The 11,685-nt window shown below is 32.5% G+C and overlaps 2 protein-coding genes across 7 annotated transcripts; both read left to right on the top strand.

Moving 5' to 3' along the window:
* Positions 1-2,052: 2,052 nt before the first annotated feature.
* On the top strand, positions 2,053-4,312 carry LOC113870936 (signal peptidase complex subunit 3B-like). Of its 2 annotated transcripts, XM_027507510.1 has the most exons (6): positions 2,118-2,243; positions 2,335-2,382; positions 3,085-3,147; positions 3,619-3,672; positions 3,890-3,976; positions 4,065-4,312. In XM_027507510.1, the coding sequence occupies exons 1-6, from the start codon at positions 2,118-2,120 to the stop codon at positions 4,188-4,190; spliced, it is 504 nt and encodes a 167-aa protein (XP_027363311.1). In that variant the 3' UTR covers positions 4,191-4,312. The 2 variants fall into 2 exon arrangements, with proteins under 2 accessions (XP_027363312.1, XP_027363311.1); XM_027507511.1 differs by lacking the exon at positions 2,335-2,382 and having other exon boundaries at positions 2,053-2,243.
* Positions 4,313-5,851: 1,539 nt separating this feature from the next.
* LOC113870933 lies at positions 5,852-11,342 on the top strand. 5 transcript variants are annotated; one of them, XM_027507504.1, is made up of 12 exons: positions 5,852-5,960; positions 6,193-6,629; positions 6,712-6,868; positions 7,394-7,722; positions 7,790-7,901; positions 8,323-8,382; positions 8,478-8,818; positions 8,888-9,020; positions 9,264-9,586; positions 9,667-9,805; positions 10,086-10,429; positions 10,724-11,342. In XM_027507504.1, exons 2-12 carry the CDS (start codon positions 6,297-6,299, stop codon positions 11,210-11,212), a joined length of 2,760 nt encoding a protein of 919 aa, XP_027363305.1. In that variant the 5' UTR covers positions 5,852-5,960; positions 6,193-6,296; the 3' UTR covers positions 11,213-11,342. The 5 variants fall into 5 exon arrangements, with proteins under 5 accessions (XP_027363305.1, XP_027363304.1, XP_027363308.1 ...); XM_027507503.1 differs by having other exon boundaries at positions 8,478-9,020; XM_027507506.1 differs by lacking the exon at positions 5,852-5,960 and having other exon boundaries at positions 6,483-6,629; positions 6,738-6,868; positions 8,478-9,020.
* The last annotated feature ends 343 nt before the right edge of the window (positions 11,343-11,685 follow it).

The raw sequence follows: 11,685 nt of genomic DNA, 5'->3' as shown, positions 1-11,685 counted from the left end.
AAGAAAGCATTTTTAGCAGTATTTGAAACGTTCTTTTTTTAAACTTTAGCATTTACCTTCTAAAAAAAACTAAATTTATCTCCTCCAACACAATTTTAGTAAAATTTGTTTGATGTTTAGTAAAGTACAGCTAGTTATCAATATGCTTAGTTTTAAGTAATGATTAATGAGGTTTTTTTTATTATATAAATAAAATAAAAAACAAAATACTTTATATTTTAATAAATTTATCACTTTTAAATACTTAATATAAATTTTAAAGATTGATATTAACATTTTTTCAGATATTAATTATACAAAACATAGAGCTCGTATACATCATGCGGCATTATCATTATAAACAAAAAGTATCTTACAGCTAGCCGCCATCAAAGTTGTAATTTTATCATTTAAAGCCGTTAATTTAGTTTTAACTGATTGTATAAGTTAACGTTCCTTTGGCACCATCTCCATGTGAGAGTTAATATCATAGGTTTTACTAGTGCAGACTTTTGGTGAAAGGAAAAAAAAGTAACATTTCTTGAAGACAAACTACATAAGTAAAGTTTTGTTGTATCACACTTTATCATGTGTAATTGGTACCAAACTACACAAGGTAGTGACAGAAAAACTAAAAAAGAAAAAGAAAATATGTGTGCGTGTTTCTCTTTACAAAGATTAAATGAAATAAAAGGAAAAAGAAAGTGTTTCACCGACTTCCCCTGCAATTGGATATATCAAGAATGATTCTTACACATTCAATGGTAAAGTTAATGACAAATAATCAAATGTGGAGGATAAGTAAGCCATGAAACAATATTTTTTGGGGTACTAGCCATCTAACATTTTTAATTGTTCTATTATAGCCGTGAGCTAAACTATATGGCAATGATTAAGCAATTCTAATATTGTATGCGAGCTTCTCTGTTTGACGGCTTAACCATTCACTTTCAATCAAAGTTTGATTCAGCATATAATGTACAGTATCAATGATTTTTTATATGATTGATCGCAAACCATCTACTAGTGTGGAATATCAATGATACATGGAGTACGTAAAGTGTTGGCTTTCTCGTTAAACCAAGAAAACAAAGTAAAAGAAAAAGAAAAGAGAGAGAATAACCATGAAAGCAGAGGAAAGAAAAGGAGACTTACAATAAGACGAGGACCGAAAGAGAATGCACAGCGTCTGGTTTCAGATGGAGCAAATATTTGTTATATTGGCTTTCCCCCGTTCAAAATTTTTATTATATTTCTACTTTCAACTTCGATCAATTTTAATAGTTCACTCACTTTGTTGATCATGAACATCAATTTCTTTACAACTTATAGCATTAAAATGAGTTTACATTTAATAGATTTAATGCGAATTTAAATATATTGTAACTCATAAAAAATTTTGTTTTTTTACACCAGAATTCAACCCTTCGCCCATTTGATTTTTTTTTTTTTTTAGAAAAATTCAAACTCCAATGAAGTTTTAAATTATAGGAGAGAAAAATATTAATAACATATTTTTGTATAAGCTAAAAATTATTAATAATTAAAAAATATGATTTTTATATTTAATTTAATAAATTTTACTTTTAATTTTATAAATTTATAAAAAAAACAGTTTCTTCCAATAATTTTTTTCCAACTAGCAACTCATCTTGTATGAAATTTACACACACGTTTTGTCGGAAGGAGTAAGTGGGCTTTCTCATCAGTTACACGTAAAAATATGGACTGGCTTTATTGCCAGTTAGCCCATATAACAGCTGTGAACTTGGGCTTATATCTGTTTTGGTCGTCACATTTTTGCAATTAAATTTTTACAATCACATCATTATCGACCGAAAAAAAGTCACATCATTATTTATTTTATAACAATTATTTTATAATTATATCGATCTAAATAAAATGAGCAAGTTGATAATTAAAAATTAAATTTTCAAACGAACATTATGATTTTTTTTAAATTAAAATTTTTAAAATAATTTTCTAATTATTTTTCGGCATGTTTCAATAATTATGGCTAAAATATACATAAAAATCCTAAAAGAGAAAGTGTATGAAGTGCATTGAGGGGGTGTGAGTGTAGTAGTAGAGAGTAGAGCAAAGGTTGAATTTGTTAGGAAGAATCAAAGGAACGAAGAATGCATTCGTATGGTTACAGAGCGAATGGTTTGTTAACGTTCGCCTTCACCTTTGTGGCGGTTATGTGCGCCATGGCTTCTCTCTCCGACAACCTTAACTCTCCCTCTCCCTCTGCGCAAGTCCAGGTCTCTCTCCCTCTCTCTCCCTCTGATCTGTAACTATTTCACTCTTTCCTTAACCCAACATTATTTCATCGTCTCTCTGTATGGCAATTAGGTCTTCAACATTAACTGGTTTCAGAAACAGCCCAACGGCAACGACGAGGTCTTTCTAATTTAAAATTTTATGTTTACTTTGGAATTTACGTTCCGGATTCTGTTAATTTGATAGTAGATCAGAATGGGTCCATATAACGCCTTCAAGGTCAACATATTTGTTATTTGTAATTAGGTGTTTCGACATCGTGCTTAGGGTGAAATCACTCGTGAAAACAATGACAAGAACAGAGCTTTACAGCATGATCAACGTATTATTATCAAAACACAACTTAAATTCAAACGCACTTTGATGGTTTAATTCCTCAACATTTTGTGCCCAAGTATGAACTTGCTTTAGAGCACCGCATTCCTTTTAGGAAATTGCTTCGGATACTTGCTGGATGGTCACGTTTTGTGTACAATGTAAAACACTTCTCTTTATGTTCGAATGGAAACTTTTCAAGAGCACTGACAATGATAATTTTAAGCATCGGATGGTTCTATCCCTTGGAATTTAATTTTATGGTGGCCAGGCATGGCAAAATACTTAATCACTATGATGTGCTGTTTTCCATGCCAAAGATCTAGTGCTTATCTTGTAATATATTATAGTATACACGTGTATATTTCTGTGCATGCGCTGTGAATTTCATCCTGCATATGATCTTCTACAATACTGTACGATACTCTACCCCTTTTTTTATTTATGTATTTCTGATATTCAAAGGCATCTTAATATCTGTAATGAGAAGCCGTTCTATTATTGCAGGTCAGCATGACGATGAATGTATCAGCAGATTTGCAGTCTCTTTTCACGTGGAACACTAAACAGGTTTTTGACTTGAATTTCCATTATTCATTGTGATCAATAATGTTTTTTTTTTGTGCTTTTATCCCTCTTTGCTTCCTAAATGTATGGATGCTGTAGGGTCTAAATTGGGAAGGTTGGATGCAGGATGAGTGAAATTTAAAATGTTGGACTGTAGAGATGTGAAGCATGTCTCACTGTATTGTTACTTTTGTTTGCTCTTCCTTTGATCTTCTGATCTTCCCATCTTAATGGGTTTCTAAATTTCTATGTTTAAGGTGCCTTACCTACTGCTATATCTTATTTCATATCCTAACATCTATAGTTTTGCCCTTCTTTGTGTTTTTCTTTATGTTTTGTACAATATACATTTCTATATAACTATTGGAACTGTTTAGTGTGATAATTGCATATGACGTTTGATCTTGTTAAAACAAATTACGAAGTTCAGTGCTGCCCTGAGATTTAGTTTTACATATTTTTATATTCTTGCAGGTTTTTGTATTTTTAGCTGCTGAGTATGAAACCTCAAAGAATTCCATGAATCAGGTTTGATTTGATTTGATCTGTTTGCTTGCATCTTAATTTTGATATTTAAATATTTGAATAGTTTTGTGATGTCCGTTTCAAGAATGAAAGAACAAAAGGAAGCCATGAGAAATGTTATTGCATGTTATGTTGCATCTTTGGTTCCACTTTACGTATCAAGCTTTGCTATATGCTTTGTCACATATGTTGCTTATGCTTTTGAGATGCCATTTTATAGATATCGCTGTGGGATGGTGTAATTCCTTCAAAAGATCATGCAAAGTTTTGGATTCATACATCCAATAAGTACCGCTTCATCGACCAGGTACACAACTCTTACAAGGATGTTGTTGCTAGCATAGATGCCATCAGATTTCTTTGTGCCTTAATTTTCTCATCTTTTTCATGTCTAGGGAAGCAATTTGCGTGGTAAAGAATTTAACTTAACTATGCACTGGCATGTTATGCCCAAGACCGGCAGAATGTTCGCTGACAAAATAGTCATGCCAGGGTATCGATTGCCAGAGGAATACAGATGAAGCTTTCATTTTTAACGTATTTATGTACCTTTAACCTTTTTCTATAACAGATAAAGGTTAGGGGAAAAAAGGTTGCAATATGGGAAAAAGGATATGCTGTTTGGCAAAGTTAAAATGAAAATAGTTGGAATACTTGAACGGATCTCTTGTGTTGTGCTTTTTTGAAAAAATCTTTTACGCCTGAGTGACCCTTTAGCGGCTTAGCTATTGAAATTACTTTGGCTATATTCTGTGGAAAAAAAAAAATTCACTTAAGACATTTTTCTAGCTTTAAGCAAGAACTCCCTCCCTTTCAAAAAAATAGAAAAGTGATACTTGCACTAAAAGTTTTCCCACAAAACAAGTACAATTTCTCACGCAAATCATTTTCCTTTTCCTTATCGTTTAAATGATGAAGAATTTCTAGTAGCTATTTTTTTTTATCATTAACACGCCATCCAATTGGACTGTAGAAGCATTTGAACCCCAATTCCCTGAAATCAAATGAGATTTATTTACTCTATTTAATGATGTGGCACAGCGTGATATGAGAGCTACTAGATAAATGTGTATAAATCTATTCAGTGGGATCATTCACTGTGGTAATTTTGACTGCAATGAATTAAGTTAGATAAAATTAAAAAATTAACAAATCTTTCATATTTTATTATGATAAATAAAATAAGTCAAAAGACAAGAGTTTTTCTTAGTGTTACTTAAGAAATAACATCATTATTCTGGTAAACGAGGTACAATGATAACAAAAAGTCAAATTAATGTGTTTCGAAGAATAATTTGCATGTTTTTTCTTTCTCCTTTTTGGTGCGAGTGTGTTATTATTATTATGATTATTCTGTGATTAAGTGATTGTCCCTTCAATTTTTTTACGTTCAAATTTTTGCATAAAATTAGGAAAATAATTATTTTTAAATTTTATTAAAATTTAACTTCTTACTATGCTTTTTATTTGTTATATTAATTATATCTCACTTATTCATTATTTTTTTAAGTAAATATTAGTTATTAAAAATTATATAAAATATTAATTGTTTATTGATTTTATAAAATACCAACAATAAATAAATAATATAAAAATACTAAAATATCAAAGAAAAAAAGTTAAAAATAACAATTAACAAAGCATACCTTGTAATGGTTTCATACGGAAAAAGGCGAGTTCTATAAATAAGTTTTCTTTTTGTCGAAAAGATAAATAAATAATTGCTAAAATATTTAATAAATATTTTGCTTAGACCAATTAAAATCAATTTATACTCAAACTTTATATATAGAAAATATACCATGGGAAAAAAAATATAAATTTCTATACGGGACTATTTCACATATTTTTTTAACAATTTTATTGACATATAATTACAAATATATAATAAAAAAATTTTCATTAAAATTGTAGTGTTATTAATGTCAATACGTTATATTTTGTGATATTATATGAAATCAAATAAAAAGCTTACTATATATATATATATATATATTTAAGCACACATTAAAAATATATTTTAAAATATAATTATGATTATTTTATTCAATTAGTATATTTTTTACATTATTAATATTTATATTTTATTTATTTATTTTTCTACTCGTTTTACACCGGGTGTGAGACTGAGAGGACCGTTTTTCTTATTTGTTTAAGCTGTTGAATTAATTTTCAAAATTCAGAAAAATACCTTAATTAACTTGGCTTTGGGAGCCTGCTCGAACACGAGCTACGAATACCGAAGAAATAGTGTCCCTCACTCTCAATGTCTGCTCCTCAGAAATTCAAAGGTAACTACCCTTCCCTAATTTATCGGATGAATTTGCTGTTTGGTCACTCAGAGAAACCAAATCCATTTCCAGCATTTTCTAATTCTTTGAATGATTATTGCCTCGTAATTGCTATTCTTTCCGTTTACGAAAATAATTTTCTGTGCCATTTTGCTTCGAAATTCGAACTGAATTCCATGGTTTTGTTGATCGTTGTTCGTTTTCTGACTATAATTATGCTCTCATTGTTCAGTTTTCGTGGTGGCTCGTTATTCAAATAACTGATCCCAGTGACACATGAAGCAAAATTGGTTTTATTAGTGAAGTTTTGATTATTTATATTGTAAGAAGAGAGAAATGGAGAGCCGTATACCCAGGGGCAGTGAGCCATCAGGGACAAGTTGGACCCCTGCAATGGAAAGCTATTTCATTGGTCTATTGTTGGATCAGGTGCATAGGGGCAACAGGATGGGCTACACTTTCAACGAACAAGCTTGGAATGAAATGCTGGCCTTGTTTAATGCTAACTTTGGATCTTCTTATGGTGTAAATCTGCTCAAAAGTCGTTACACGTCTTTGTGGATGCAGTTCAATGACATAAAGAATCTTCTTGAACAAAATGGGTTTTCCTGGGATGAGAGTAGACAAATGGTGATTGCCAGTGATCATGTTTGGGATGCCTATATCAAGGTGCACCTTATGCTTGCTTGCTTGCATTATGTTCTCTAATTCTCTACCATGTTGCAAAATAAATTGATTGGCAGGCATGCAGGCACACCCTCATGCACAAGCCTACAGAAGTACAGCACCGGTGAACATCAAAGACTTGTGTTTAATATATGCACATAAAAGTGCAGATGGAAGATATAGCCTGTCAAGTCATGATATGGTCTTTGCTGATGACGATCAAGTGGTGAAAGCTGGAACCGGTAGGTTTCTAGATTCCTGTATGCTCCTGAACTGTCTTGCTGATAACTATTCTGTCATACAGTCATTGAAGAGTGAAAATGCATGCTATTCAATTGCCTGGATAAATAAGGAGACTTTTTCTTCCGACAACATGTTTTCAACTTATGCAGCCTTCATACAGCATTATCCTGTGTAAAGATTGTAATCATGAGAACTTATCTATGATAAGCTAGCCATCAATATTTGAGAAAGATCAAAGGGAATCGAAAGGAAGAAAAGGGAACAAAAATATCTCACCTAACCTAGGACCATTCACTAACTGTTAGTATTTAGCCTTGCTGATCCGTACTCCCTACTTTATCGATTGTCCCCCTTTCCTCTAGTTTCCCTTTGCAGTTCAGGCATGGGCTACAATTAGTTTGGATATTTTCTGAATTTTAAAGCAAGCTGAAGTGCAAATTTTTTGTTGTTGATTAAATTTATATTTCAAGAAAAGTGTTGACCAGTATGAACAGGTAATTACTGACTAGAACTACAAATTGCAGGAGTTTCCGTGAGAAATCCAGATCCAGTTACCAGAACAGATTGGACAGTAGCTATGGACTGTTATTTTGTGAAGCTTATGTTGGAACAACTTAAAAATGGCAATAGGATCCGTAATACATTCTGCGGAAAAGCATGGAACCATATGCTTAAGTTCTTCAACAAAAAATTTGATGCCCAATATGATAAAAGCTTCTTAAAAAACCGTTATGATAAACTTGAGAATTACTATACTGATGTAAAAAGTCTACTTGACTTGAAAGATTTTTCATGGGATGAAAACCAACAAAGGATTGTTGCTGATGATTATGTTTGGGAAAATTATATCAAGGTATACAATTATGTCATGATAACCTAATTCATTGTTTTCTCATATTTTACTTTAGTTGTTTATGTAGGTACATCCACATGCTAGCTCCTATCGGAACAAGACCTTGGTTAACTATCGAGACTTGGGATCAATCTATGACAATGCTATGTGCAATGCGCATTGCAATTTTATGCAGGAAGGTAAAAGCAATAGAGGTTACTTACAAGTCTAGATCAATGTACTCAGTCTCATTTTAATTCATAGGTACCAATCATTTATAGCTTATAAAGTTATGATTTCGACTCTACTTAATGTCAAATAGTAGATCCAATACTAAATTTTTTAAATTTTTTTAGGCAAATACTTGACCCTAATATAGGTATTATGTGATAATAGCAATAATTGTTTTAGATATCAACAATAGAAGTGATAATGGATAAAGATGAAGTGTGGAACTGCAATGTATAATTTTTATATTGTCCGTGGTGCTCTTTTTATGTATTACTATAATTTATGTGAGATAAATGCAGGTGCATCCTGATGCTTTGTCATATAGAAGTAATTTTGTTCCAATCTGTCACATTATGTTTGATACATGAAATGAACATGAAATTTTTGAAGGAAGATGCAGTCGTTCTTGCAGTGAAGATCATATTAGCAATGGCCCAATTTTGACAATGGGTATCTCTCTTCTTTACCCCTAAATTAAATGGCGGTGGACATTCTGAACCATATTTAATTGATGGGAGTAATTTACTTCTATTTCTGGTTTGTAGGAGTTGATAAGGACACCCAAGACTGTGCGTTAGGTGACTACTCAATGACAGATTGGACACCTTCAATGACCCGTTACCTTGTTGACCTTATGCTAGAAGAAGTTCGGAAGAGGAACCGGATTAATTATGTTCTCAACAATCAAGCCTGGTCAGAGATGACTGTATTGCTCAAGGAAAGATTTGGTACACAGTTTGACAAAGACTACCTTAAGAATTGTTGTAAGGGTTTGGAAAATATATACCAAGACTTGAGAAGTCTTCTTGATCAGAAAGGGTTCTCATGGGATGAAACACAGCAAATGATCACTGCATATGATGGTGTTTGGGATGTTTATATTAAGGTGAGTTATACTTATTTTTTTGTCTTACTTTTGAGCTTCAATTCTTGGTGGCTGACCTTGGATATACAGGAGCATCCTTATGCAAACTATTACAGAAATCATCGAAAGCCAAATTATAATGATCTATGCTTGATTTATGGAAATTCAGAAACTAAGTTGACATGTAATCTAGCTAATCAGAATTTTGGATACAAGGATTACAGTAAGTTTTCATTTTTACTAACTTATTGTATTTTTTATGTCTTACTTGCATGCTTCCTGTTTACAATACATAGTGATTTTGCTTCACTAATGGAGGGAGAGAGAGTTTACTCAGATTATTTTCCCTTTATTTATTTGTGATTAATATACAATATTTTCACCTAGTATGTATATTAAAAGTATTTAAAAGGGTATATGTAATGCCCATTTCCTTTATGTTCATGCTATCTATATCTTTTTGAAGGCACCAAATTTCAAAATTTTCACTGGAGAAGTGACTGGACACCACCAATGGATCGGTATTTTATGGACTTAATGTTACAGGAAGTGCGGAATGGAAGCATGGTTAATCATAAGTTTGATAGATTAACCTGGAGAGATATAGTGGTCAAATTTAGTGCAGAATTTGGGTCCCAGTATGACAAAGATGTCTTAAAAGGTCGTCATGTGACTTTGAGAAAGAGATTCAACGATATGAAGATTCTGATTAATCAGAGTGGGTTTGCTTGGGATGAAATACAACAGATGATAACAGCTGATGAAAGACTGTGGGATGCTTATGTGAATGTGCTCCTCTCCTTCCTAGTGAATTTGTTTGTTTGTTTTTTGATGTTTTTGCCCATATCAACTGTTCTATAATTTTGCAGGCACACCCTGACATGAATGCATACCGCAATAGAACTCTTCCAAATTTCAATGATTTGTTTTTGATATATGGAAATACAAGTTGTGGCAGAAATTCAAACTATTCTGACTGCTATAGGGCTTCTAAGGATAATGAACTGGGTACTGATATATTTTTTGTTCATCTTTCCATCTTATATAGCTGTCTTCTGTATATTGTATTTAGATATTGGGAATCAGTGCTAAGTCCTAATATATTATATATGATGGAAAAACTTGGTTTTTCTGGACGTACATATCAAAACAAGTTGTTGATTTATTTGAAAACGAAAAGGTACTCAGGAGCAAGTCATTACCCTAACTTTATTAGATTGCATTAATATTGTTTGGGTGTCAAAATGTAGACTAACCATTTAATTGTAATTACTGCTTGGATATATAGATGTTTGGGAGTACAGGTACAGCCATTCCCTAGCTGATGACGAACCTATGAGAATAGCTTGGACAGTGAAAATGAACCATTATCTGATTGGCCTTCTATTGGAGCAGTTGAACAGAGGGAATAAAATTGGTGATACATTCAGTAAGAAAGCTTGGTCCAGGATGACTGCATCTTTCAAGAGAGAGTTTGGACTTCTTTGTGACAGAGATGCTCTAGAAAATCGGTATTTTGGTCTTATGAGAGTCTATAAGGATGTCACATATCTTCTAAATCAGAATGACTTTGCCTGGGATGAAATTGGGCAGACGTCAAGGGCAAATGATATTTGGCAGGCATATTTTGAGGTGCATTACCTTTCCATCGGTTTTATATTAGGTATTTCTTTTGGTTATTAATGGCAACATATATATATTTCAGGAAGGGACTTCATTGACTCATTACTCTCATTTAACACAACTACCTGCTTTCCATATGCATCTTATGGTTAATGACTGCATTGGCAATTATGCTTGAGATTGGTGCAGCTTGTGCTCTGTGTTGGGCATTTTAATAGGCCAACTATGGAATGACCTAATAGATATATTTTAATGGTTGTGAGGAGCTTTGATAAATAATTTTTGCTAGCTGATATTTTGCAGGAGTATCCAGATGCCGTTACTTTTGGAGAGACCCTACGAGACAATTATAGTGATTTGTGCTTACTTTTTGGGAATCTAAATCAAAATAGAAAACTGGGCCGTGTGAGAATGAAATTGAAGACAAATAATAATAATAATAATAATCTTGGGATGGAGAGTAACGAAATCATAGGAAACCTGCAATCTTCAGCTAGGGAATTTAAAACAGCTGATGGGAGAAGAAAGCGAAAATCTCAAGCTGTGTTGACTTCCTCAAATGGTAGAAAAATTCAAAAATTCGTCCTAGGTGAAATGCAAGAAGATTTTGAAGAGAAAAAAGACAACTCAATAGAATGCATAGTTGCTGCACTTCAAACTGTACCAGACTTGGATGATGAGCTCTTCTTGGAGGCTTGCTTACTTCTAGAAGACGAAAGGAAGGCTAGGATGTTCGTGGCTATGGATGCATCTGCAAGAAAAAGGTGGTTGCTTAAAAAGCTTCAACGGTAGTACCAATTTGATTGTGAATGTATGAAGTCAAAACTTTGTTAGTTTCTTAATAGAACTTGATTTTGGAGTAAAGCCAAGTTTTCAAGGGAAATGTTTAGCATAATTTACTCATAACTAGTGGAAATGATAAAATATTACACGTGTTAGGGTTCTGAGAAGTAAGATCAAGGAAAAAACTAAAGAGTATTGGCAATTTTATTGCTCACTTATCTTTATTTATAGGATCTATTAACCATATTAACTACTAAGTAATAGTTGACTTTTTCCTACCCTTCCTCCTAACATAAATCTTCCACACTTTATAGGTCTTATATTAGTATCAATCATATGTTCTTCTTGCCATGGTTCTATGATAGAAACAACCTAAGAAACAGCAAGAAAACTGTCTGATATTAAGGAAATCAGAAAGAGACAAATGCAGTAACAAGAATGGTAAAAATGGAGCACTAAGTAGCTCCTACGCTCCAAGTCCT

Source organism: Abrus precatorius, unplaced genomic scaffold, assembly GCF_003935025.1.
Source record: "Abrus precatorius isolate BTA unplaced genomic scaffold, Abrus_2018 Scaffold7, whole genome shotgun sequence".
Taxonomy (NCBI): domain Eukaryota; kingdom Viridiplantae; phylum Streptophyta; class Magnoliopsida; order Fabales; family Fabaceae; genus Abrus; species Abrus precatorius.
This window is presented reverse-complemented; position numbering and strand designations above follow the sequence as displayed.